The following is a 25,593-nucleotide window of genomic DNA, read 5'->3' on the forward strand; positions in this document are numbered from 1 at the left end:
AGTGTCTAAGTGACTAAGTGTCTAAGTGAGTGTCTAAGTGAGTGTCTAAGTGAGTGTCTAAGTGAGTGTCTAAGTGTCTAAGTGAGTGTCTAAGTGAGTGTCTAAGTGAGTGTCTAAGTGTCTAAGTGAGTGTCTAAGTGTCTAAGTGAGTGTCTAAGTGAGTGTCTAAGTGAGTGTCTAAGTGAGTGTCTAAGTAAGTGAGTGTCTAAGTGAGTGTCTAAGTGAGTGTCTAAGTGTCTAAGTGAGTGTCTAAGTGTCTAAGTGAGTGTCTAAGTGAGTGTCTAAGTGAGTGTCTAAGTGAGTGTCTAAGTAAGTGAGTGTCTAAGTGAGTGTCTAAGTAAGTGAGTGTCTAAGTGAGTGTCTAAGTAAGTGAGTGTCTAAGTGAGTGTCTAAGTGAGTGTCTAAGTGAGTGTCTAAGTGTCTAAGTGAGTGTCTAAGTGTCTAAGTGAGTGTCTAAGTGAGTGTCTAAGTGAGTGTCTAAGTGAGTGTCTAAGTGTCTAAGTGAGTGTCTAAGTGAGTGTCTAAGTGAGTGTCTAACGGAAGCAGCGGACACAGGCCGTGTCCAGGGCTTTGCGGAAGTCGGGGGTGAGTGGAGGGAGAGCGGTGAGGGGAGCTGAGTGAGTGTCTAAGTGAGTGTCTAAGTGTCTGAGTGAGTGTCTAAGTGAGTGTCTAAGTGAGTGTCTAAGTGTCTAAGTGAGTGTCTAAGTGAGTGTCTAAGTGAGTGTCTAAGTGAGTGTCTAAGTGTCTGAGTGAGTGTCTAAGTGAGTGTCTAAGTGAGTGTCTAAGTGAGTGTCTAAGTGAGTGTCTAAGTGAGTGTCTAATTGAGTGTCTAAGTGAGTGTCTAAGTGAGTGTCTAAGTGAGTGTCTAAGTAAGTGTCTAAGTGAGTGTCTAAGTGAGTGTCTAAGTGTCTAAGTGAGTGTCTAAGTGAGGGTCTAAGTGAGTGTCTAAGTGAGTGTCTAAGTGTCTAAGTGAGTGTCTAAGTGAGTGTCTAAGTGAGTGTCTAAGTGTCTAAGTGAGTGTCTAAGTGAGTGTCTAATTGAGTGTCTAAGTGTCTAAGTGAGTGTCTAAGTGAGTGTCTAAGTGAGTGTCTAAGTGAGTGTCTAAGTGTCTAAGTGAGTGTCTAAGTGAGTGTCTAAGTGAGTGTCTAAGTGAGTGTCTAAGTGTCTAAGTGAGTGTCTAAGTGAGTGTCTAAGTGAGTGTCTAAGTGAGTGTCTAAGTGAGTGTCTAAGTGTCTAAGTGTCTAAGTGAGTGTCTAAGTGAGTGTCTAAGTGTCTAAGTGAGTGTCTAAGTGTCTAAGTGAGTGTCTAAGTGAGTGTCTAAGTGTCTAAGTGAGTGTCTAAGTGAGTGTCTAAGTGTCTAAGTGAGTGTCTAAGTGAGTGTCTAAGTGTCTAAGTGAGTGTCTAAGTGAGTGTCTAAGTGTCTAAGTGAGTGTCTAAGTGAGTGTCTAAGTGTCTAAGTGAGTGTCTAAGTGAGTGTCTAAGTGAGTGTCTAAGTGAGTGTCTAAGTGTCTAAGTGAGTGTCTAAGTGAGTGTCTAAGTGAGTGTCTAAGTGTCTAAGTGTCTAAGTGAGTGTCTAAGTGAGTGTCTAAGTGAGTGTCTAAGTGAGTGTCTAAGTGTCTAAGTGAGTGTCTAAGTGAGTGTCTAAGTGTCTAAGTGAGTGTCTAAGTGAGTGTCTAAGTGAGTGTCTAAGTGTCTAAGTGAGTGTCTAAGTGTCTAAGTGAGTGTCTAAGTGAGTGTCTAAGTGTCTAAGTGAGTGTCTAAGTGAGTGTCTAAGTGTCTAAGTGAGTGTCTAAGTGAGTGTCTAAGTGAGTGTCTAAGTGTCTAAGTGAGTGTCTAAGTGAGTGTCTAAGTGAGTGTCTAACGGAAGCAGCGGACACAGGCCGTGTCCAGGGCTTTGCGGAAGTCGGGGGTGAGTGGAGGGAGAGCGGTGAGGGGAGTTGAGTGAGTGTCTAAGTGAGTGTCTAAGTGTCTGAGTGAGTGTCTAAGTGAGTGTCTAAGTGAGTGTCTAAGTGTCTAAGTGAGTGTCTAAGTGAGTGTCTAAGTGAGTGTCTAAGTGAGTGTCTAAGTGTCTAAGTGAGTGTCTAAGTGAGTGTCTAAGTGAGTGTCTAACGGAAGCAGCGGACACAGGCCGTGTCCAGGGCTTTGCGGAAGTCGGGGGTGAGTGGAGGGAGAGCGGTGAGGGGAGCTGAGTGAGTGTCTAAGTGAGTGTCTAAGTGTCTGAGTGAGTGTCTAAGTGAGTGTCTAAGTGAGTGTCTAAGTGTCTAAGTGAGTGTCTAAGTGAGTGTCTAAGTGAGTGTCTAAGTGAGTGTCTAAGTGTCTGAGTGAGTGTCTAAGTGAGTGTCTAAGTGAGTGTCTAAGTGAGTGTCTAAGTGAGTGTCTAAGTGTCTAAGTGAGTGTCTAAGTGAGTGTCTAAGTGTCTAAGTGAGTGTCTAAGTGAGTGTCTAAGTGAGTGTCTAAGTGAGTGTCTAAGTGTCTAAGTGAGTGTCTAAGTGAGGGTCTAAGTGAGTGTCTAAGTGAGTGTCTAAGTGTCTAAGTGAGTGTCTAAGTGAGTGTCTAAGTGAGTGTCTAAGTGAGTGTCTAAGTGTCTAAGTGAGTGTCTAAGTGAGTGTCTAAGTGTCTAAGTGAGTGTCTAAGTGTCTAAGTGAGTGTCTAAGTGAGTGTCTAAGTGTCTAAGTGAGTGTCTAAGTGAGTGTCTAAGTGAGTGTCTAAGTAAGTGTCTAAGTGTCTAAGTGAGTGTCTAAGTGTCTAAGTGAGTGTCTAAGTGTCTAAGTGAGTGTCTAAGTGTCTAAGTGAGTGTCTAAGTGAGTGTCTAAGTGAGTGTCTAAGTGAGTGTCTAAGTGAGTGTCTAAGTGAGTGTCTAAGTGAGTGTCTAACGGAAGCAGCGGACACAGGCCGTGTCCAGGGCTTTGCGGAAGTCGGGGGTGAGTGGAGGGAGAGCGGTGAGGGGAGCTGAGTGGAGATCTTCGGGACAGTCGGAGAGACGGTGACCATCTCTCTTGCAGAGACCACAAACCACAGCTGGTGCCTACAGTGACACACACAGTGACACACACAGTGACACACACAGTGACACACACAGTGACACACACACACAGTGACACACACAGTGACACACACAGTGACACACACACACAGTGACACACACAGTGTCACACACACACACAGTGACACACACACAGTGACACACACACAATGACACACACACAGTGACACACACAGTGACACACACACAGTGACACACACACACAGTGACACACACAGTGACACACACACAGTGACACACACAGTGACACACACACAGTGACACACACAGTGACACACACACAGTGACACACACAGTGACACACACACACACAGTGACACACACACACACAGTGACACACACACACACAGTGACACACACACACAGTGACACACACACAGTGACACACACACACAGTGACACACACACACAGTGACACACACACAGTGACACACACAGTGACACACACACACAGTGACACACACACACAGTGACACACACACACAGTGACACACACAGTGACACACACACACAGTGACACACACAGTGACACACACACAGTGACACACACAGTGACACACACACACAGTGACACACACACACAGTGACACACACAGTGACACACACACACAGTGACACACACACACAGTGACACACACAGTGACACACACACACAGTGACACACACACACAGTGACACACACACACAGTGACACACACACACAGTGACACACACACAGTGACACACACACAGTGACACACACACAGTGACACACACACAGTGACACACACACACAGTGACACACACAGTGACACACACACAGTGACACACACACAGTGACACACACACACAGTGACACACACACACAGTGACACACACACAGTGACACACACACACACAGTGACACACACAGTGACACACACAGTGACACACACACACACAGTGACACACACAGTGACACACACACAGTGACACACACAGTGACACACACACAGTGACACACACACAGTGACACACACACAGTGACACACACACACACAGTGACACACACACACACAGTGACACACACAGTGACACACACAGTGACACACAGTGACACACACACACAGTGACACACACAGTGACACACACAGTGACACACACACAGTGACACACACACAGTGACACACAGTGACACACACAGTGACACACACACAGTGACACACAGTGACACACACAGTGACACACAGTGACACACACAGTGAGACACACAAAGTGACACACACAGTGACACACACACACAGTGACACACACACACAGTGACACACACAGTGACACACACAGTGACACACACACAGTGACACACACACAGTGACACACAGTGACACACACAGTGACACACAGTGACACACACACAGTGACACACACACAGTGAGACACACAAAGTGACACACACAGTGACACACACACACAGTGACACACACACAGTGACACACACACAGTGACACACACACAGTGACACACACACAGTGACACACACAGTGACACACACACACACAGTGACACACACACAGTGACACACACAGTGAGACACACACACAGTGACACACACAGTGACACACACACACAGTGACACACAGTGACACACACAGTGACACACAGTGACACACACACAGTGACACACACACAGTGAGACACACAAAGTGACACACACAGTGACACACACACACAGTGACACACACACAGTGACACACACACACAGTGACACACACAGTGACACACACACAGTGACACACACAGTGACACACACACAGTGACACACACACAGTGACACACACAGTGACACACACACAGTGACACACACACAGTGACACACACACAGTGACACACACACAGTGACACACACACAGTGACACACAGTGACACACACAGTGACACACACACAGTGACACACAGTGACACACACAGTGACACACAGTGACACACACAGTGAGACACACAAAGTGACACACACAGTGACACACACACACAGTGACACACACACACAGTGACACACACAGTGACACACACAGTGACACACACACAGTGACACACACACAGTGACACACAGTGACACACACAGTGACACACAGTGACACACACACAGTGACACACACACAGTGAGACACACAAAGTGACACACACAGTGACACACACACACAGTGACACACACACAGTGACACACACACAGTGACACACACACAGTGACACACACACAGTGACACACACAGTGACACACACACACACAGTGACACACACACAGTGACACACACAGTGAGACACACACACAGTGACACACACAGTGACACACACACACAGTGACACACAGTGACACACACAGTGACACACAGTGACACACACACAGTGACACACACACAGTGAGACACACAAAGTGACACACACAGTGACACACACACACAGTGACACACACACAGTGACACACACACACAGTGACACACACAGTGACACACACACAGTGACACACACAGTGACACACACACAGTGACACACACACAGTGACACACACAGTGACACACACACAGTGACACACACACAGTGACACACACAGTGAGACACACACAGTGACACACACACAGTGACACACACAGTGAGACACACACAGTGACACACACACAGTGACACACAGTAACACACACAGTGACACACAGTAACACACAAAGTGACACAAAGATACAAAGACAAAGATCCCCCATATAGCCTTAACAGACTGTAGGGGCAAGTGCTGTTAGCGAGCACCTATGAAGGCCGGAACGGTACACGAGGGGGTGGGTGGCCAGCACCACGCCCGACCGCCTTTGTCTCCCTAGTGGCGATGTTTACACACCGCACCAGGTACTCATTTGAGGCTGAGTCGACCTAGGGGAGGCCCGGGACCGGTTCAGAAAATCGTCACTGGTGTTGGCCGTGAGCGGGAATTGAACCCGGGTCGCCAGGTTCATAGCGCAGCGTAGCGCTAACCACTACACTATGTGTTTGTGTCTCTCCACGCACGAACCTTGCCCTGAGTGAGGATGAGTTTGTCAAACACGAAGCTGTAGGAGTCTGGGTCGTCTTCATCACCATCACCAGCACCACCATCACCAGCACCACCATCACCAACACCAACACCAGCACCACCATCACCAGCACCATCACCAGCACCACCACCATCACCATCATCAGCTCCTGTAGTGGAAGCAGAGGTTAAGGGTTCAGTTCGTGTCTCTCTCTCTCTGTGTGTCTCTCTGTGTCTCTCTGTGTGTCTCTGTGTGTGTGTCTCTGTGTGTGTGTCTGTGTGTCTCTGTGTGTCTCTGTGTGTGTGTCTCTGTGTGTGTGTCTGTGAGTCTCTGTGTGTCTCTGTGAGTCTCTGTGAGTTTCTGTGTGTCTCTGTTTGTCTCTGTGAGTCTCTGTGGGTCTCTGTGTGTCTCTGTGAGTCTCTGTGAGTCTCTGTGTGTCTCTGTGTGTGTGTCTGTGTGTCTCTGTGTGTCTCTGTGAGTCTCTGTGAGTCTCTGTGTGTCTCTGTGAGTCTCTGTGAGTCTCTGTGTGTCTCTGTGTGTCTCTGTGTGTCTCTGTGGGTCTCTGTGAGTCTCTGTGAGTCTCTGTGTCTCTGTGAGTCTCTGTGAGTCTCTGTGTGTCTCTGTTTGTCTCTGTGTGTCTCTGTGGGTCTCTGTGAGTCTCTGTGTGTCTCTGTGTGTCTCTGTGTGTCTCTGTGAGTCTCTGTGAGTCTCTGTGTGTCTCTGTGAGTCTCTGTGAGTCTCTGTGTGTCTCTGTGGGTCTCTGTGAGTCTCTGTGAGTCTCTGTGTGTCTCTGTGTGTCTCTGTTTGTCTCTGTGTGTCTCTGTGGGTCTCTGTGAGTCTCTGTGAGTCTCTGTGTGTCTCTGTGTGTCTCTGTGTGTCTCTGTGAGTCTCTGTGAGTCTCTGTGTGTCTCTGTGAGTCTCTGTGAGTCTCTGTGTGTCTCTGTGTGTCTCTGTTTGTCTCTGTGTGTCTCTGTGGGTCTCTGTGAGTCTCTGTGAGTCTCTGTGTGTCTCTGTGTGTCTCTGTTTGTCTCTGTGTGTCTCTGTGGGTCTCTGTGAGTCTCTGTGTGTCTCTGTGTGTCTCTGTGTGTCTCTGTGTGTCTCTGTGAGTCTCTGTGAGTCTCTGTGTGTCTCTGTGTGTCTCTGTGTGTCTCTGTGAGTCTCTGTGAGTCTCTGTGTGTCTCTGTGAGTCTCTGTGAGTCTCTGTGTGTCTCTGTGTGTCTCTGTTTGTCTCTGTGTGTCTCTGTGGGTCTCTGTGAGTCTCTGTGAGTCTCTGTGTGTGTCTATGAGTCTCTGTGGGTCTCTGTGAGTCTCTGTGGGTCTCTGTGAGTCTCTGTGGGTCTCAGTGAGTCTCTGTGAGTCTCTGTGGTTCTCTGTGGGTCTCAGTTCTCTGTGAGTCTCTGTGGGTCTCTGTGAGTCTCTGTAGGGTCTCTGTGAGTCTCTGTGAGTCTCTGTGGGTCTCTGTGAGTCTCTGTGGGTCTCTGTGGTTCTCTGTGGGTCTCAGTTCTCTGTGAGTCTCTGTGGGTCTCTGTGAGTCTCTGTAGGGTCTCTGTCAGTCTCTGTCAGTCTCTGTGGGTCTCTGTGGGTCTCTGTGGGTCTCTGTGGGTCTCTGTGGGTCTCTGTGGGTCTCTGTGAGTCTCTGTGGGTCTCTGTGGGTCTCTGTGTGTCTCTGTGGGTCTCTGTGGGTCTCTGTGAGTCTCTGTGAGTCTCTGTGGGTCTCTGTGGGTCTCTGTGAGTCTCTGTGGGTCTCTGTGAGTCTCTGTGGGTCTCTGTGAGTCTCTGTGGGTCTCTGTGGGTCTCTGTGGGTCTCTGTGAGTCTCTGTGGGTCTCTGTGGGTCTCTGTGAGTCTCTGTGAGTCTCTGTGGGTCTCTGTGAGTCTCTGTGGGTCTCTGCGGGTCTCTGCGGGTCTCTGCGGGTCTCTGTCAGTCTCTGTGAGTCTCTGTGGGTCTCTGTGGGTCTCTGTGAGTCTCTGTGAGTCTCTGTGGGTCTCTGTGGGTCTCTGTGAGTCTCTGTGGGTCTCTGTGAGTCTCTGTGGGTCTCTGTGAGTCTCTGTGGGTCTCTGTGAGTCTCTGTGGGTCTCTGTGGGTCTCTGTGGGTCTCTGTGAGTCTCTGTGGGTCTCTGTGGGTCTCTGTGAGTCTCTGTGAGTCTCTGTCGGTCTCTGTGAGTCTCTGAGAGTCTCTGTGGGTCTCTGTGAGTCTCTGTGAGTCTCTGTGAGTCTCTGTGTGTCTCTGTGGGTCTCTGTGTGTCTCTGTGAGTCTCTGTGAGTCTCTGTCGGTCTCTGTGGGTCTCTGTGTGTCTCTGTGGGTCTGTGTGAGTCTCTGTGTGTCTCTGTGGGTCTCTGTGGGTCTCTGTGGGTCTCTGTGAGTCTCTGTGGGTCTCTGTGGGTCTCTGTGGGTCTCTGTGAGTCTCTGAGAGTCTCTGTGGGTCTCTGTGAGTCTCTGAGAGTCTCTGAGAGTCTCTGTGGGTCTCTGTGGGTCTCTGTGAGTCTCTGTCAGTCTCTGTGAGTCTCTGTGGGTCTCTGTGGGTCTCTGTGAGTCTCTGTGGGTCTCTGTCAGTCTCTGTGGGTCTCTGTGGGTCTCTGTGAGTCTCTGTGGGTCTCTGTGTGTCTCTGTGGGTCTCTGTGGGTCTCTGTGGGTCTCTGTGAGTCTCTGTGTGTCTCTGTGGGTCTCTGTGGGTCTCTGTGAGTCTCTGTGAGTCTCTGTGGGTCTCTGTCAGTCTCTGTGGGTCTCTGTGTGTCTCTGTGGGTCTCTGTGGGTCTCTGTCAGTCTCTGTCAGTCTCTGTGAGTCTCTGTGTGTCTCTGTGGGTCTCTGTGAGTCTCTGTGGGTCTCTGTGAGACTCTGTGGGTCTCTGTGAGTCTCTGTGAGGCTGTGAGTCTCTGTGTGTCTCTGTGGGTCTCTGTGGGTCTCTGTCAGTCTCTGTGAGTCTCTGTGAGTCTCTGTGGGTCTCTGTCAGTCTCTGTGGGTCTCTGTGGGTCTCTGTGAGTCTCTGTGAGTCTCTGTGTGTCTCTGTGGGTCTCTGTGGGTCTCTGTGGGTCTCTGTGGGTCTCTGTGAGTCTCTGTGAGTCTATGTGGGTCTCTGTGAGTCTCTGTGTGTCTCTGTGGGTCTCTGTGGGTCTCTGTGAGTCTCTGTGAGTCTCTGTGGGTCTCTGTCAGTCTCTGTGGGTCTCTGTGTGTCTCTGTGGGTCTCTGTGGGTCTCTGTCAGTCTCTGTCAGTCTCTGTGAGTCTCTGTGGGTCTCTGTCAGTCTCTGTGGGTCTCTGTGGGTCTCTGCGAGTCTCTGTGAGTCTCTGTGGGTCTCTGTGGGTCTCTGTGAGTCTCTGTCAGTCTCTGTTAGTCTCTGTAGTTGCAAGGGAGACCGCCCACCCACCCATGTGACCGCCTATCGACCAATCGCCTTGACGTTCACCTGCGTTGGCCATCTTTGGCAGTGGGGTGGTGGGACCTTCGGCCATCTTGGGTGGGGTGGTGGGACCTTCGGCCATCTTGTGTGGGGTGGCAGTGCTGTCGGCCATCTTGGGTGGTGGTGTGGCGGTAGCGTCGGCCATTTTGCGTGGGGTGGTGGTGCCTTCGGCCATCTTGCGTGGGGTGGCGGTGCTGTCCGCCATCTTGGGTGGTGGTGTGGCGGTACCGTCGGCCATCTTGCGTGGGGTGGCGGTGATGTCGGCCATCTTGGGTGGTGGTGTGGCAGTACCGTCCGCCATCTTGGGTGGTGGTGTGGCAGTACCGTCGGCCATCTTGGGCAGGGTGGCATTACCAGCAACTGCTTCCTCCTCCTCCTCCTCATCGCCACCGTCGCCATCGTCGTCGTCATGATCATCGTCATCATCAGCGTCATCGTCGTCATCATCGTCGTCATCATCGTCATCATCGTCGTCATCGTCGTCATCGTCATCATCATCATCGTCGTCATCATCGTCATCATCATCATCGTCGTCATCGTCGTCGCTTGCAGACGAGAGGTCGTGGGAGGTCATCTCCGTGGCGATCGAGCCAGGCTCCGCCCCTTCCCCCGTCTCCATGGCGACCGATCCCGGCTCCGCCTCCGCCACGGTCTCCACGGCGACCGATCCCGGCTCCGCCCCCTCCCCCGTTTCCTTGGCGACCGAGCCCGGCTCCGCCCCCTCCCCAGTCTCCACGGCGACCGAGCCCGGCTCCGCCCCCTCCCCGGTCTCCACGGCGACCGAGCCCGGCTCCGCCCCCTCCCCCGTTTCCTTGGCGACAGAGCCCGGCCCCGCCCCCTCTCCCGTCTCCGTGGCGACCGAGCCTGGCCCCGCCCCCTCAGCGGCGACGGATTTAGGCTCCGCCCCCTCCTCATCCTTGACATTCACTCTCTCATTCACTCTCTCATTCACTACTGCCTCCTTCCCTCCCTCCCTCAATGCGTCAACCGTGTCTCTCCCCGTGTCTCTCCCCGCGTCTCTCCCCGCGTCTCTCCCCGTGTCTCTCCCCGTATCTCTCCCCGCGTCTCTCCCCGTGTCTCTCCCCGCGTCTCTCCCCGTGTCTCTCCCGGTGTCTCTCCCCGTGTCTCTCCCCGCGTCTCTCCCCGCGTCTCTCCCCGTGTCTCTCCCCGTATCTCTCCCCGCGTCTCTCCCCGTGTCTCTCCCCGCGTCTCTCCCCGTGTCTCTCCCGGTGTCTCTCCCCGTGTCTCTCCCCGTGTCTCTCCCCGTGTCTCTCCCCGTGTCTCTCCCCGTGTCTCTCCCGGTGTCTCTCCCCGCGTCTCTCCCCGCGTCTCTCCCCGTGTCTCTCCCCGCGTCTCTCCCCGTGTCTCTCCCCGCGTCTCTCCCCGTGTCTCTCCCCGCGTCTCCGTTGACGAGCGGTCCCGGGGGAGACTTCTTGTGAGGGATGGCAAAGTAGCTGCAGATAGACACAGGCAGATAGACAAACGTGTCTCTATCCCCGTGTCTCTCTCTCTCCGTGTCTCTCTCTCTCTCTCCGTGTGTCTCTCTCTCTCCCCGTGTCTCTCTCTCTCCCCGTGTGTCTCTCTCTCACCGTGTCTCTCTCTCCCTGTGTCTCTCTCACTCCCCGTGTCTCTCTCTCACCGTGTCTCTCTCCCCGTGTCTCTCTCTCTCACCGTGTCTCTCTCTCCCTGTGTCTCTCTCACTCCCCGTGTCTCTCTCCCCGTGTTTCTCTCTCCCCGTGTCTCTCTCTCTCCCCGTGTCTCTCCCTGTGTCTCTCTCTCCCCGTGTCTCTCTCCCCGTGTCTCTCTCTCTCCCCGGGTCTCTCTCCCCGTGTCTCTCTCCCCGTCTCTCTCTCTCTCTCCCCATGTGTCTCTCTCTCTCCCCATGTGTCTCTCTCTCCCCGTGTCTCTCTCTCTCCACGTGTCTCTCTCTCTCTCCCCGTGTCTCTCTCTCTCCCCGTGTCTCTCTCTCTCCCCGTGTCTCTCTCTCTCTCCCCGTGTCTCTCTCTCTCTCCCCGTGTCTCTCTCTCTCCCCGTGTCTCTCTCTCTCTCCCCGTGTCTTTCTCTCTCCCCGTGTCTCTCTCTCTCTCCCCGTGTCTCTCTCTCTCTCCCCGTGTCTCTCTCTCTCTCCCCGTGTCTCTCTCTCTCCCCGTGTCTCTCTCTCTCTCTCTCCCCGTGTCTCTCTCTCTCCCCGTGTGTCTCTGTCTCTCCCCGTGTGTCCGTGTGCGTCCTCACCGGTATGCTTGTCTCACACACTCCAGCATGTAGTCAAACACGAGTTGGCTGTTCAGCGAGCGGGCAACATTCCGCCTGGTGGAGTACGGATCTGGAGGATGGACCATCACCGCCATCAACACCACCACCAACAACACCACCAACAACCGCCATTCGCCACTAAGTGGCGGTGACGTCACCACGACGCTTGTGCCAGGCCATGTGCACCCTGAGGCCACGTGAAGTGTCGAACGCCCGCTGGCAGGAGGTCACGGGGCAGACCCAAGTGCCACGGGTCGACTGACTGAGATGAGTGGCTGATGCACCACCTGTGCCCCCTACTGTGCCAACCTGCTGTGCTTTAGCCACCCGGCGCTCCGCTCGTTGTTGTGAGCGTCGCTCCTCCGCCCTCCGTTGTTGTTGGAGGGCGACTGCCTCCAACTGCCCAGTAGCGTCCTTCACGAGCCTCCTCCACAGAGGCCGATCTTGACACCGCTGGAACCGGTCATCGGCAAGTCCACTCAGCTCCACGTCCTCCTGTACCACGTCACTCCATCTCTTCTCTAGCCCGTGCCGCGCCTGTTTAGCCCCCTCGATCCGGCCGAACAAAAGCTGTTTCGGCATTCGGTGGCTGGGCATGCGGGCTACATGACCCAGCCAACGCAGCCTTGCCTGCCGGAGGAGCTCACCGATGGGACTTTGTCCAGATCTTTCAAGGATTTGTGAGCTCCTCACACAATCCAGCCTAGTTAAACCCAGGATGGATCGTAGGCAGGCCAGCCTAAATGTTTCTAACCGGCGAAGATATTCCATTAGGGGGGTCCACGTTTCACAAGCGTAGAGAAGGGAGGGAATGACCGTGGCATAGAAGACCTGAAGCTTAGTGCGGAGCGACAGACCAGGTAGCTTCCACACAGCGTTACGCAACCGATGAAAAGATATTGCCGCTTGACTGATTCGGAGTGAGACCTCTGCTGTTAAAATGGAGCCAATCATAAGCACACTGCCCAGGTATGGGAAACTCTCCACTCTCTCCATAACTGCCCCATCACCAATTGGGAGTTATGGGGGTGGAGTGTCCGATGGTACAAAATACCCTGGCAGGTGCTTAGTTTTGGTGGGGCTGATGGTAAGGCCCCACCTCTTAGTGGCACGCTCCAGTCTCAGCAGCAGCGTCTCCAACTCCTCCTCTGAGTGAGCAGCGATTACCAGATCATCAGCATACATAACGTGGTTGAGCAATAGGGAGCCATCCCTTGACCGCACCCGGGCGTCGATAAGCCTCCCATTATATCTGTACCAGATGGAAATTCCTCCGGTACAACTATTGAAGGCTTCACGAAACACGTGGTCAAAATAGATGTTAAATAATGTGGGAGCCAGAGGACATCCCTGTCGCACCCCAAGGTGTACAGAGAATGGCTCCGACTCCCGGCCACGTAGTTTTACCCGGGCCCGCTCACCATCATGAAGGTCCTTAATGATCGTGAGCAGAGGGTCAGGTACTCCAAAAGCACGAAGAACGACCCAGAGCCCAGGCCTACTGATGGTATCATAGGCCTTGACCAGGTCAATAAAGCAGAGATGTAGGTCTTGTTGGAATTCCCTACACCTCTGCTGTAGCAAACGGACAGAAAATATGGCATCTGTGCAGGACCGCCCTTTCCTGAAACCGCATTGGGGCTCCGCAAGCCTCTCCTCAGCGTGCCTGGCAAGGCGATGTTGAATAATCCTTGCCAGGACCTTTCCCGGCACACTGAGGAGTGAGATGCCCCTGTAGTTGTTACAGTCTGTGCGGTCCCCCTTCTTAAAGAGGGGGACCACCAGGGGATCCTTCCAATCCCTGCGGAACCCGTCCAGTGGTCCAGACTGTTGTTATGATGTTATATAGGGCAGTCTGTGCACAAACGCCACCCTCCCTCAGCATTTCGCTTGGGAGATCATCTCTGCCCGCTGCCTTTCCTGGTCTCAGACTCCGGATCGCCTTCAGTACTTCCTCAACAGATGGTACTTCAGCCAGTCACTCACAGGGGGTGACTTCTTCCAATATTTGAGGCACCGCAGCCTCAGCAGGGTCATCCTCACTTTGTGCCACGATGTTTTCCTGGCTGAGGGATTTTCCCTCCCCCAGGACCTCACAGAAATGCTCAGAAAATCTACGAACCTGTTCCTGGGGGTCGGAGATTGGATCACCGTTTTTCCCCTAATGATGGTAATAGGTGTGGCGCTGCAGGTTACTTTTTTGATGGAGTTAAATAGAGATTTGTGATCACGGGCCACTGAGGCAGACTCCATCTCCTCAGCAACCCGCGACCACCACCCAACCTTGCAGCGCCTCACGGCTCTCCGAACCTCCGAGCGAAGGCTGTAGTAAGCCTCCTCATTCTCTGACATGAGATGGTGTAGCCGATGAGAGTGGGCCTGTCGCTTTTTCTCAACTATCCTGAACACCTCCTCTGTCAGATGACTAGTCGATGGTCAGAGGGCAGATCAGCTCCACGGTAGGTCCTGGTGTCAAGGACATGGGCTCGCATCCACTGGTCCGTCACTATGTAGTCCAGCAGATGTTCTTGCTTGGACCCGGCATGCATCCATGATGTTGTGTGGATGCGCCGATGCCGGAACAGCGTGTTGGTAATTACAAGCCCATGGGCTGCACAAAAATCTAGCAGCCTCCCATTCATTCTTTTCTTCAGAAGAAGAGCCACACCCTGTTGTTTGGCAGTCTGCTGCCCCGAGTAGAGGACTGTCCACCCCTCATGGTGGCAGGAGCCAGAACTGGTCCACCGGACCTCCTGAATGCAACAGAGATCCAGACGGTACCGGTCCAGCTCCCGACGGAGGAGTGGCAGCCTCTCCTCCGCAGTGAGCGTTCGAACATTCCACGTAGCCACACGAAGTGGCTTTTCGTTGTTTCTGGAGGAGCCCCGAGGGTAGAGCTTCAATCTCCTGGCTCCGCCAATTGGGGTTTTGGCCAGGAGACGTCATAGACGCCTGTCCCCCCGGGGCCTCCGGCACAAGCTTATTAGTTACATATTTCAGTTTAATTCGTGGTTTCGTGGTAATTAATTGAAGGTGGAGGGGTTACCAGCCCCTCGCACCCGTCCAGAGCCCCCGTTTAGCCCCTGTGGTGGTCACAGACGCCATGAGGGGAGGAGCCGATCGGAATTGGATCTCCCCCCACAGCACTGTCCACGACAGAGTTGCCCGTCTGACGCACACACACAGTGACACACAGTAACACACACAGTGACACACAGTAACACACACAGTGACACACACACACAGTGACACACACACACAGTGACACACACACACAGTGACACACACAGTGACACACACACAGTGACACACACAGTGACACACACACAGTGACACACAGTAACACACACACAGTGACACACAGTAACACACAGTGACACACACACACAGTGACACACAGTAACACACAGTGACACACACACACACAGTGACACACACACACAGTGACACACACAGTGACACACACACACAGTGACACGCACACACACAGTGACACGCACACACACAGTGACACACACACAGTGACACACAGTGACACACACACAGTGACACACACAGTGACACACACACAGTGACACACACAGTGACACACACACAGTGACACACACACAGTGACACACACACACACATAGTGACACACACAGTGACACACACAGTGACACACACAGCGTTACACACACACAGCGTTACACACACACACAGACAGTGACAGAGTGACAGAGTGACACCACGCTGACCTTCGATGGCTATCCTCCGTCTTGCCCACCCCTTTCCCTCCCTCGTCACGCAGCAAACGGACGACGTGCTGGGCGAGGTGGTGGACGAGGTGGTGGACGAGGTGGTGGACGAGGTGGTGGTGGACAAGGTGGTGGACGAGGTGGACACCACCCTGACGGACAAGACCACCTCCTCCAGCCGGAGCTCCACGCTCAGAAAGCGGAGCAGCTCCAGCCAGAGGCGACCCAGCTCCTCCTCGTTAACCTCGTTCACCCGCTCCAACTCCTCCTGCTGCTGCTGCTGCTGCTGCTGATCCTCCTCCGCCACCACCTCGTCACGTAGGCGGTCGAGGGCAGGCGCCGAAGAGGTGACGGGGACGGCCGACGACGATGAGGAGGAGGAGGAGGATGATGATGATGAGGCGGTAGAGGCGGTGGTGGCGGCGGTGGTGGTGGTGGTGGAGGCCGCAGAAGTTTCAAACACCAGGCAAGACTGCGGGAGGAGAGACACGGGGTGAGAGAGAGACACGGTGAGAGAGAGAGAGAGACACGGGGTGAGAGAGAGACACGGGGTGAGAGAGAGAGAGACACGGGGTGAGAGAGAGACACGGTGAGAGAGAGAGAGAGACACGGTGAGAGAGAGAGACACGGTGAGAGAGAGAGACACGGTGAGAGAGAGAGAGACACGGGGTGAGAGAGAGACACGGTGAGAGAGAGAGACACGGTGAGAGAGAGACACGGTGAGAGAGAGAGAGAGAGACGGTGAGAGAGAGAGAGAGACACGGGGTGAGAGAGAGACACGGGGTGAGAGAGAGACACGGGGAGAGAGAGAGACACGGGGTGAGAGAGAGACACGGGGAGAGAGAGAGACACGGGGAGAGAGAGAGACACGGGGTGAGAGAGAGACACGGGGAGAGAGAGAGAGACACGGGGAGAGAGATACGGGGAGAGAGAGAGACACGGTGAGAGAGAGAGAGACACGGGGAGAGAGAGAGAGACACGGGGAGAGAGAGAGAGACGGGGTGAGAGAGATACGGGGAGAGAGAGAGACACGGAGAGAGAGACACGGGGAGAGAGAGAGACGGGGTGAGAGAGAGACACGGTGAGAGAGAGAGAGACACGGGGAGAGAGAGAGAGAGACGGGGTGAGAGAGACACGGTGAGAGAGAGAGAGAGAGACAGGGTGAGAGAGACACGGGGAGAGAGAGAGACACGGGGAGAGAGAGAGACACGGTGAGAGAGAGAGACACGGGGAGAGAGAGAGACACGGGGAGAGAGAGAGAAACGGTGAGAGAGAGAGACACGGGGAGAGAGACACGGGGAGAGAGAGAGACACGGGGAGAGAGACACGGGGAGAGAGAGAGACACGGTGAGAGAGAGAGATACGGGGAGAGAGAGAGAGAGACACGGGGTGAGAGAGAGACACGGGGAGAGAGAGAGAGAGACACGGGGAGAGAGACACGGTGAGAGAGAGAGAGAGACACAGTGAGAGAGAGACACGGTGTTATTCGTGTTAATAGCTTAGACATTTACCCACCAACCCACCCACCACCCACCCCACCCCACCCACCCACCCCACCCACCCACCACTCACCCAACCAGATGCTATGGGTGTCCCTGTTGGAGCACCACCACCTCCACCACCACCACCACCACCACCTCCACCACCACCTCCACCACCACCACCGCCACCACCGCCACCACCGCCACCACCGCCGCCGCTGTCCCGGTGATGCTCCCATCTGACATGGGAGTTCACCACAGGGCCCAGGTGGAACTCATCAACAGTGGAGCTGTCCAGACCAGGGATCTAGAGACACATCAACCAACATCACCACCACCATCACCACCATCATCGTCGTCACCAACATCACCAACATCGTCACCGTCACCATCATCACCAACATCACCACCATCATCATCACCAACAACATCACCACCATCACCATCATCACCATCATCACCACCAACATCACCATCACCACCAACACCAACACCACCATCACCAACATCATCACCATCACCACCATCATCACCACCATCATCACCATCACCACCACCACCACCATCATCATCATCACCATCATCACCATCATCATCACCATCATCATCATCACCACCATCACCATCATCACCATCACCACCATCACCATCATCACCATCACCACCATCACAACCACCACCATCACCACCACCACCATCACCATCATCACCATCATCACCAGTCTCACTCTCTCTGTGTGTCTCTGTGTGTGTCTGTGTGTCTCTCTCTGTGTGTCTCTCTCTGTGTGTCTCTCTCTGTGTGTCTCTCTCTGTGTGTCTCTCTCTGTGTGTCTCTCTCTGTGTGTCTCTCTCTGTGTGTCTCTCTCTGTGTCTCTGTCTGTCTGTGTGTGTGTGTGTGTCTCTGTGTGTCTCTCTCTGTGTCTCTCTGTGTGTCTCTGTGTGTGTCTTTGTGTATCTGTGTGTGTCTCTGTCTGTGTCTCTGTCTCTCTCTGTGTGTCTCTGCGTGTCTCTGTCTGTGTCTCTGTCTGTGTCTCTGTCTGTGTCTCTGTCTGTGTCTCTGCGTGTGTCTCTGCGTGTGTCTCTGCGTGTGTCTCTGTGTGTCTCTGTGTGTCTCTGTGTGTGTCTGTGTGTCTCTCTGTGTGTCTCTCTGTGTGTCTCTCTGTGTGTCTCTCTGTGTGTCTCTCTGTGTGTCTCTCTGTGTGTCTCTCTCTCTGTGTCTCTCTCTCTGTGTCTCTCTCTCTGTGTCTCTCTCTGTGTGTCTCTGTGTGTCTCTGTCTGTGTCTCTGTGTGTGTCTCTGTGTGTGTCTCTGTGTGTGTCTCTGTGTGTGTCTCTGTGTGTGTCTCTGTGTGTCTCTGTGTGTGTCTCTGTGTGAGTCTCTGTGTGTGTCTCTGTGTGTCTCTGTGTGTGTGTCTCTGTGTGTGTCTCTCTGTGTCTCTCTCTGTGTGTGTCTCTGTGTGTCTCTCTATCTGTGTGTCTCTCTATCTGTGTGTCTCTCTGTCTGTGTGTCTCTCTGTGTGTGTGTGTCTCTGTGTGTGTCTCTGTGTCTCTCTCTGTGTGTGTCTCTGTGTGTCTCTGTCTGTGTCTCTGTCTGTGTCTCTGTCTGTGTCTCTGTCTGTGTCTCTGTCTGTGTCTCTGTCTGTGTCTCTGTGTGTGTCTCTGTCTGTGTCTCTGTGTGTGTCTCTGTCTCTCTCTGTGTGTCTCTGTGTGTCTCTCTCTGTGTGTCTCTCTCTGTGTGTCTCTCTCTGTGTGTCTCTCTCTGTGTGTCTCTCTCTGTGTGTCTCTCTCTGTGTGTCTCTCTCTGTGTGTCTCTCTCTGTGTGTCTGTGTGTGTGTGTGTCTCTGTCTGTCTCTGTGTGTCTCTGTGTGTGTCTCTGTGTCTCTGTGTGTCACTGTGTGTGTCTCTGTGTGTGTCTCTGTCTCTGTCTCTGTGTGTGTCTCTGTCTCTGTCTCTGTGTGTGTCTCTGTGTGTGTCTCTGTGTGTCACTGTGTGTGTCTCTGTGTGTCTCTCTCTGTGTGTCACTGTGTGTGTCTCTGTGTGTCTCTCTCTGTGTGTCTCTGTCTCTGTGTGTCTCTGTCTCTGTGTGTGTCTCTGTGTGTGTCTCTCTCTCTGTGTCTCTGTGTGTGTCTCACCCATGGTCCGAGAGGAGTGGGTATGAGCGGCGGGCTCCGCTGCTGCAGGAAGTGAACCACCATCAGGACGAGCGAGTACGCAGGGAGCCCACCCTCTCGCTGGCAGTCCACGTGGCACAGCTACACACCGAGAGACACGGGGAGAGAGAGACACGGGGAGAGACACGGGGAGAGAGAGACACGGGGAGAGAGAGAGACACGGGGAGAGAGAGAGAGACACGGGGAGAGAGATGGGGAGAGACACGGGGAGAGAGAGAGACAACGGGGAGAGACACGGGGAGAGAGAGAGAGACACAGGGAGAGACACGGGGAGAGAGACACGGGGAGACATGATGTTAGTTGTGTAATTAACTTTGACATTCACCAACCCACCCACCCACCCAACCACCCACCCACCCAACCACCCACCAAACCACCCACCCACCCAACCACCCACCCAACCACCCACCCACCCAACCACCCACCCACCCAACCACCCACCCAACCACCCACCCACCCAACCACCCACCCACCAAACCACCCACCCACCAAACCACCAACCCACCCACCAAACCACCAAACCAACCAACACCAACCCACCCACCCACCACCAACCCACCCAACCCACCCACCCACCAACCCACCCACCCACCAACCCACCCACCCACCAACCCACCCACCCACCAACCCACCCACCCACCAACCCACCCACCAACCCACCCACCAACCCACCCACCAACCCACCCACCCACCAACCCACCCACCCACCAACCCACCCACCCACCAACCCACCCACCCACCAACCCACCCACCCACCCACCCACCAACCCACCCATCCACCCACCAACTCACCCACCAACCCACCAACCCACCAACCCACCAACCCACCCACCAACCCACCCACCCAACCACCAACCCACCCACCCACCCACCAACCAACCCACCCATCCACCCACCAACTCACCCACCAACCCACCAACCCACCCAACCACCAACCCACCCAACCACCAACCCACCCACCTTAGCCCCTCCCCCTCAAGCCCCTCCCCCTCAAGGCCCTCCCCCTCAAGCCCCTCCCCCCCGACAAGCCCCGCCCCCACTCACCCGTGCCCACACCCTGAACGAGTGGGCGAGTGGCAGCAGCATCGGAGTGGTCAGCTGACACAGAGCCCTGAGCAGGCAAGACGTCTGATAGGCCAGCTGGTTACCAGCTGATATACAGCATTGTAGACAACTGTGACACACACAGTGACACACACAGTGACACACACACACAGTGACACACACACACAGTGACACACAGTGACACACACACAGTGACACACACAGTGTCACACACAGTGACACACACAGTGACACACACAGTGACACACACAGTGACACACACACACAGTGACACACACAGTGACACACACACACAGTGACACACAGTGACACACACAGTGACACACACACAGTGACACACACAGTGACACACACAGTGACACACACACAGTGACACACACAGTGACACACACAGTGACACACACACACACAGTGACACACACAGTGACACACACAGTGACACACACACACAGTGACACACACACACAGTGACACACACACACAGTGACACACACACACAGTGACACACACACACAGTGACACACACACACACACAGTGACACACACACACACAGTGACACACACACACAGTGACACACACAGTGACACACACACACACAGTGACACACACACAGTGACAGACACAGTGACACACACACACAGTGACACACACAGTGAGACACACAGTGACACACACACAGTGACACACACACACAGTGACACACACACAGTGACACACACAGTGACACACACACAGTGACACACACAGTGACACACACACAGTGACACACACACAGTGACACACACACAGTGACACACACACACAGTGACACACACACAGTGACACACACAGTGACACACACACAGTGACACACACACAGTGACACACACAGTGACACACACACAGTGATACACACACAGTGACACACACACACAGTGACACACACACAGAGACACACACACATTCAGTGACACACAGTGACACACACAGTGACACACACACAGTGACACAAACACAGTGACACACACACACAGTGACACACACACAGTGACACACACACAGTGACACACACAGTGACACACACACAGTGACACACACAGTGACACACACACACACACAGTGATACACACACAGTGATACACACACAGTGATACACACACACAGTGACACACACACACAGTGACACACACACAGTGACACACACACACACAGTGACACACACACACAGTAATACACACACAGTGACACACACACAGTGACACACACACAGTGACACACACACAGTGACACACACAGTGACACACACAGTGACACACACACAGTGACACACACACACAGAGACACACACACACTCAGTGACACACAGTGACACACACAGTGACACACAGTGACACACACACAGTGACACAAACACAGTGACACACACAGTGACACAAACACAGTGACACACACACACACAGAGACACACACACACAAAGACACACACACACAGTGACACACACAGTGACACACACAGTTACACACACACACACAGAGACACACACACACAGTGACACACACACACAGTGACACACACACAGTGACACACACACAGTGACACACACAGTGACACACACACAGTAACACACACAGTGACACACACACAGTGACACACACAGTGACACACACAGTGACACACACAGTGACACACACACAGTGACACACACAGTGACACACACACAGTGACACACACAGTGACACACACACAGTGACACACACAGTGACACACACACAGTGACACACACAGTGACACACACACACACAGTGACACACACAGTGACACACACAGTGACACACACACACACAGTGACACACACAGTGACACACACAGTGACACACACACAGTGACACACACACAGTGACACACACAGTGACACACACACACACAGTGACACACACAGTGACACACACACACAGTGACACACACAGTGACACACACACACAGTGACACACACAGTGACACACAGTGACACACACACACAGTGTGACACACACAGTGACACACACACAGTGACACACACAGTGACACACACACACAGTGACACACACACACAGTGACACACACACACAGTGACACACACACACACAGTGACACACACACACAGTGACACACACACACAGTGACACACACAGTGACACACACACAGTGACACACACACAGTGACACACACAGTGACACACACACACAGTGACACACACACACAGTGACACACACACACACACAGTGACACACACAGTGACACACACACAGTGACACACACACACACACAGTGACACACACACACACACAGTGACACACACACAGTGACACACACACAGTGACACACTCAGTGACACACACAGTGACACACACACACAGTGAGTGAGTAGCTGAGTGAGTGTATGGTGAGTGAGTGTGTGAGTGAGTGTGTGAGTGAGCGAGTGAGTGTGTGAGTGAGTGGGTGAGTGAGTGAGTGGGTGAGTGAGTGGGTGAGTGAGTAAGTGAGTGGGTGAGTGAGTGAGTGGGTGAGTGAGTGAGTGAGTGGGTGAGTGAGTGAGTGGGTGAGTGAGTGGGTGAGTGAGTGGGTGAGTGAGTGGGTGAGTGAGTGGGTGGGTGAGTGAGTGAATGAGTGAGTGGGTGAGTGAGTGGGTGAGTGAGTCGGTGAATGAGTGAGTGGGTGAGTGAGTGAGTGGGTGAATGAGTGTGTGAGTGGGTGTCTGAGTGAGTGGGTGTCTGAGTGAGTGGGTGTCTGAGTGAGTGAGTGGCTGAGTGAGTGAGTGAGTGTCTGAGTGAGTGGGTGAGTGAGTGGGTGGTGAGTGAGTGGCTGAGTGAGTGGCTGAGTGAGTGGCTGAGTGGGCGAGTGAATGAGTGGCTGAGTGGGTGAGTGAGTGGGTGAGTGGCTGAGTGAGTGAGTGGGTGAGTGATTGAGTGGGTGCGTGGGTGAGTAGGTGAGTGAGTGGGTGAGTAGGTGAGTGATTGAGTGAGTGGGTGAGTGAGTGAGTGGCTGAGTGAGTGGCTGAGTGAGTGGCTGAGTGAGTGGCTGAGTGAGTGGCTGAGGGAGTGGCTGAGTGAGTGGCTGAGTGAGTGGCTGATTGAGTGTCTGAGTGAGTGGCTGAGTGAGTGAGTGGCTGAGTGAGTGGCTGAGTGAGTGAGTAGCTGAGTGAGTGTGTGAGTGAGTGGCTGAGTGAGTGTCTGAGTGAGTGAGTGAGTGGCTGAGCGAGTGTCTGAGTGAGTGGGTGAGTGAGTGGCTGAGTGAGTAAGTGGCTGAGTGAGTGGCAGAGTGAGTGGCTGAGTGAGTGGCTGAGTGAGTGAGTGGCTGAGTGAGTGAGTAGCTGAGTGAGTGAGTGGGTGAGTGAGTGAGTGGCTGAGTGAGTGAGTAGCTGAGTGAGTGAGTGGGTGAGTGAGTGAGTGGCTGAGTGAGTGGCTGAGTGAGTGAGTGTCTAAGTGCGTGAGTGGCTGAGTGAGTGAGTGGCTGAGTGAGTGGCTGAGTGAGTGAGTGGCTGAGTGAGTAGCTGAGTGAGTGAGTGGGTGAATGAGTGAGTGGGTGAATGAGTGAGTGGGTGAGTGAGTGAGTGGGTGAGTGAGTGGGTGAATGAGTGTGTGAATGAGTGGGTGAATGAGTGTGTGAATGAGTGTGTGAGTGAGTGAGTGGGTGAGTGAGTGTGTGAGTGAGTGGGTGAATGACTGACCTTTCACGATCCTTGCAGTAAATTGTCGGGACTTTGATATGGAAATCCGAGTCAACGTCTACAAACTCCTCTAAAACACGGGACAGAGACACCACCACTTAGACACTCACACACGGACACACAGAGACAGACACACAAACTCACACACAGACACACACAGACACTCACTCACCCACTCACCCACCCACCCACTCACCCACCCACTCACCCACCCACCCACTCACCCACCCACCCACTCACCCACCCACCCACCCACTCACCTCACCCACCCACTCACTCACCCACCCACTCACCCACCCACCCACTCACCCACCCACCCACTCACTCACTCACTCACCCACCCACCCACTCACTCACCCACCCACTCACTCACTCACCCACCCACTCACTCACTCACCCACCCACTCACTCACCCACCCACTCACTCACCCACCCACTCACCCACCCACTCACTCACCCACCCACTCACTCACCCACCCACCCACCCACTCACCCACTCACACACCGTGTCTCTCTCTCCCCGTGTCTCTCTCTCTCTCACCCCGTGTCTCTCTCTCTCCCCGTGTCTCTCTCTCCCCGTGTCTCTCTCTCCCCGTGTCTCTCTCTCCCCGTGTCTCTCTCTCTCCCCGTGTCTCTTTCTCTCCCCGTGTCTCTCTCTCTCCCCGTGTCTCTCTCTCTCCGCGTGTCTCTCTCTCTCCGCGTGTCTCTCTCTCTCCCCGTGTCTCTCTCTCTCCCCGTGTCTCTCTCTCTCCCCGTGTCTCTCTCTCTCCCCGTGCCTCTCTCCCCGTGTCTCTCTCTCTCCCCGTGTCTCTCTCTCCCCGTGTCTCTCTCTCTCCCCGTGTCTCTCTCTCTCTCCCCCGTGTCTCTCTCTCCCCGTGTCTCTCTCCCCGTGTCTCTCTCTCTCCCCGTGTCTCTCTCCCCGTGTCTCTCTCCCCGTGTCTCTCTCCCCGTGTCTCTGTCCCCGTGTCTCTCTCCCCGTGTCTCTCTCCCCGTGTCTCTCTCTCCCCGTGTCTCTCTCCCCGTGTCTCTCTCTCCCCGTGTCTCTCTCTCCCCGTGTCTCTCTCCCCGTGTCTCTCTCTCCGTGTCTCTCTCCCCGTCTCTCTCTCTCTCCCCGTGTCTCTCTCTCTCCCCGTGTCTCTCTCCCCGTGTCTCTCTCCCCGTGTCTCTCTCTCTCCCCGTGTCTCTCTCTCTCCCCGTGTCTCTCTCTCTCCCCGTGTCTCTCTCTCTCCCCGTGTCTCTCTCTCTCCCCGTATCTCTCTCCCCGTGTCTCTCTCCCCGTGTCTCTCTCTCTCCCCGTGTCTCTCTCTCCCCGTGTCTCTCTCTCTCCCCGTGTCTCTCTCTCACACCGTGTCTCTCTCTCCCCGTGTCTCTCTCCCCGTGTCTCTCTCCCCGTGTCTCTCTCTCTCCCCGTGTCTCTCTCCCCGTGTCTCTCTCCCCGTGTCTCTCTCCCCGTGTCTCTCTCCCCGTGTCTCTCTCCATTCCCGTGTCTCTCTCTCTCCTCGTGTCTCTCTCCCCCTCTCTCTCCCCGTGTGTCTCTCTCTCCCCGTGTCTCTCTCTCCCCGTGTCTCTCTCTCCCCGTGTCTCAGTGTCTCACCAGATGCTGTCAAGATGTCTCGTACTTGAATCAGCACAGACGGCTGGCTTATCTGCAGCAGAGAGACACAGTGATGGTGGTGGTGATGGTGGTGATGGTGGTGATGATGGTGGTGGTTGTGATGATGATGGTGATGATGGTGGTGGTTGTGA

The 25,593-nt window shown here is 53.9% G+C and overlaps 1 protein-coding gene across 1 annotated transcript in view; it reads right to left on the reverse strand.

The window, feature by feature from the left end:
* LOC142905343 (uncharacterized) overlaps nt 1-25,593 on the reverse strand; it is a 134,863-nt gene that overhangs the window by 108,874 nt on the left and 396 nt on the right. The window contains exons 1-10 of the mRNA XM_076063547.1: nt 25,442-25,593; nt 23,848-23,917; nt 20,139-20,268; nt 19,056-19,175; nt 17,017-17,232; nt 15,445-15,916; nt 11,687-11,777; nt 9,461-10,908; nt 6,057-6,226; nt 2,875-3,025 (exon numbers count right to left, since the gene is read on the reverse strand). The exon at nt 25,442-25,593 is cut by the window's right edge and continues 396 nt beyond it. Coding sequence (XP_075919662.1) covers nt 2,875-3,025; nt 6,057-6,226; nt 9,461-10,908; nt 11,687-11,777; nt 15,445-15,916; nt 17,017-17,232; nt 19,056-19,175; nt 20,139-20,180 — 2,710 coding nt within the window. The 5' untranslated portion in view covers nt 20,181-20,268; nt 23,848-23,917; nt 25,442-25,593. The remainder of the gene's footprint in view (nt 1-2,874; nt 3,026-6,056; nt 6,227-9,460; nt 10,909-11,686; nt 11,778-15,444; nt 15,917-17,016; nt 17,233-19,055; nt 19,176-20,138; nt 20,269-23,847; nt 23,918-25,441) is intronic.

The sequence above is a fragment of the Petromyzon marinus genome, unplaced genomic scaffold, assembly GCF_048934315.1.
Source record: "Petromyzon marinus isolate PM22_M1 ecotype Great Lakes invasive population unplaced genomic scaffold, UKy_Petmar_22M1.pri1.0 PM_Scaffold_148, whole genome shotgun sequence".
In the NCBI taxonomy this organism is placed as follows: Eukaryota; Metazoa; Chordata; class Hyperoartia; order Petromyzontiformes; family Petromyzontidae; genus Petromyzon; species Petromyzon marinus.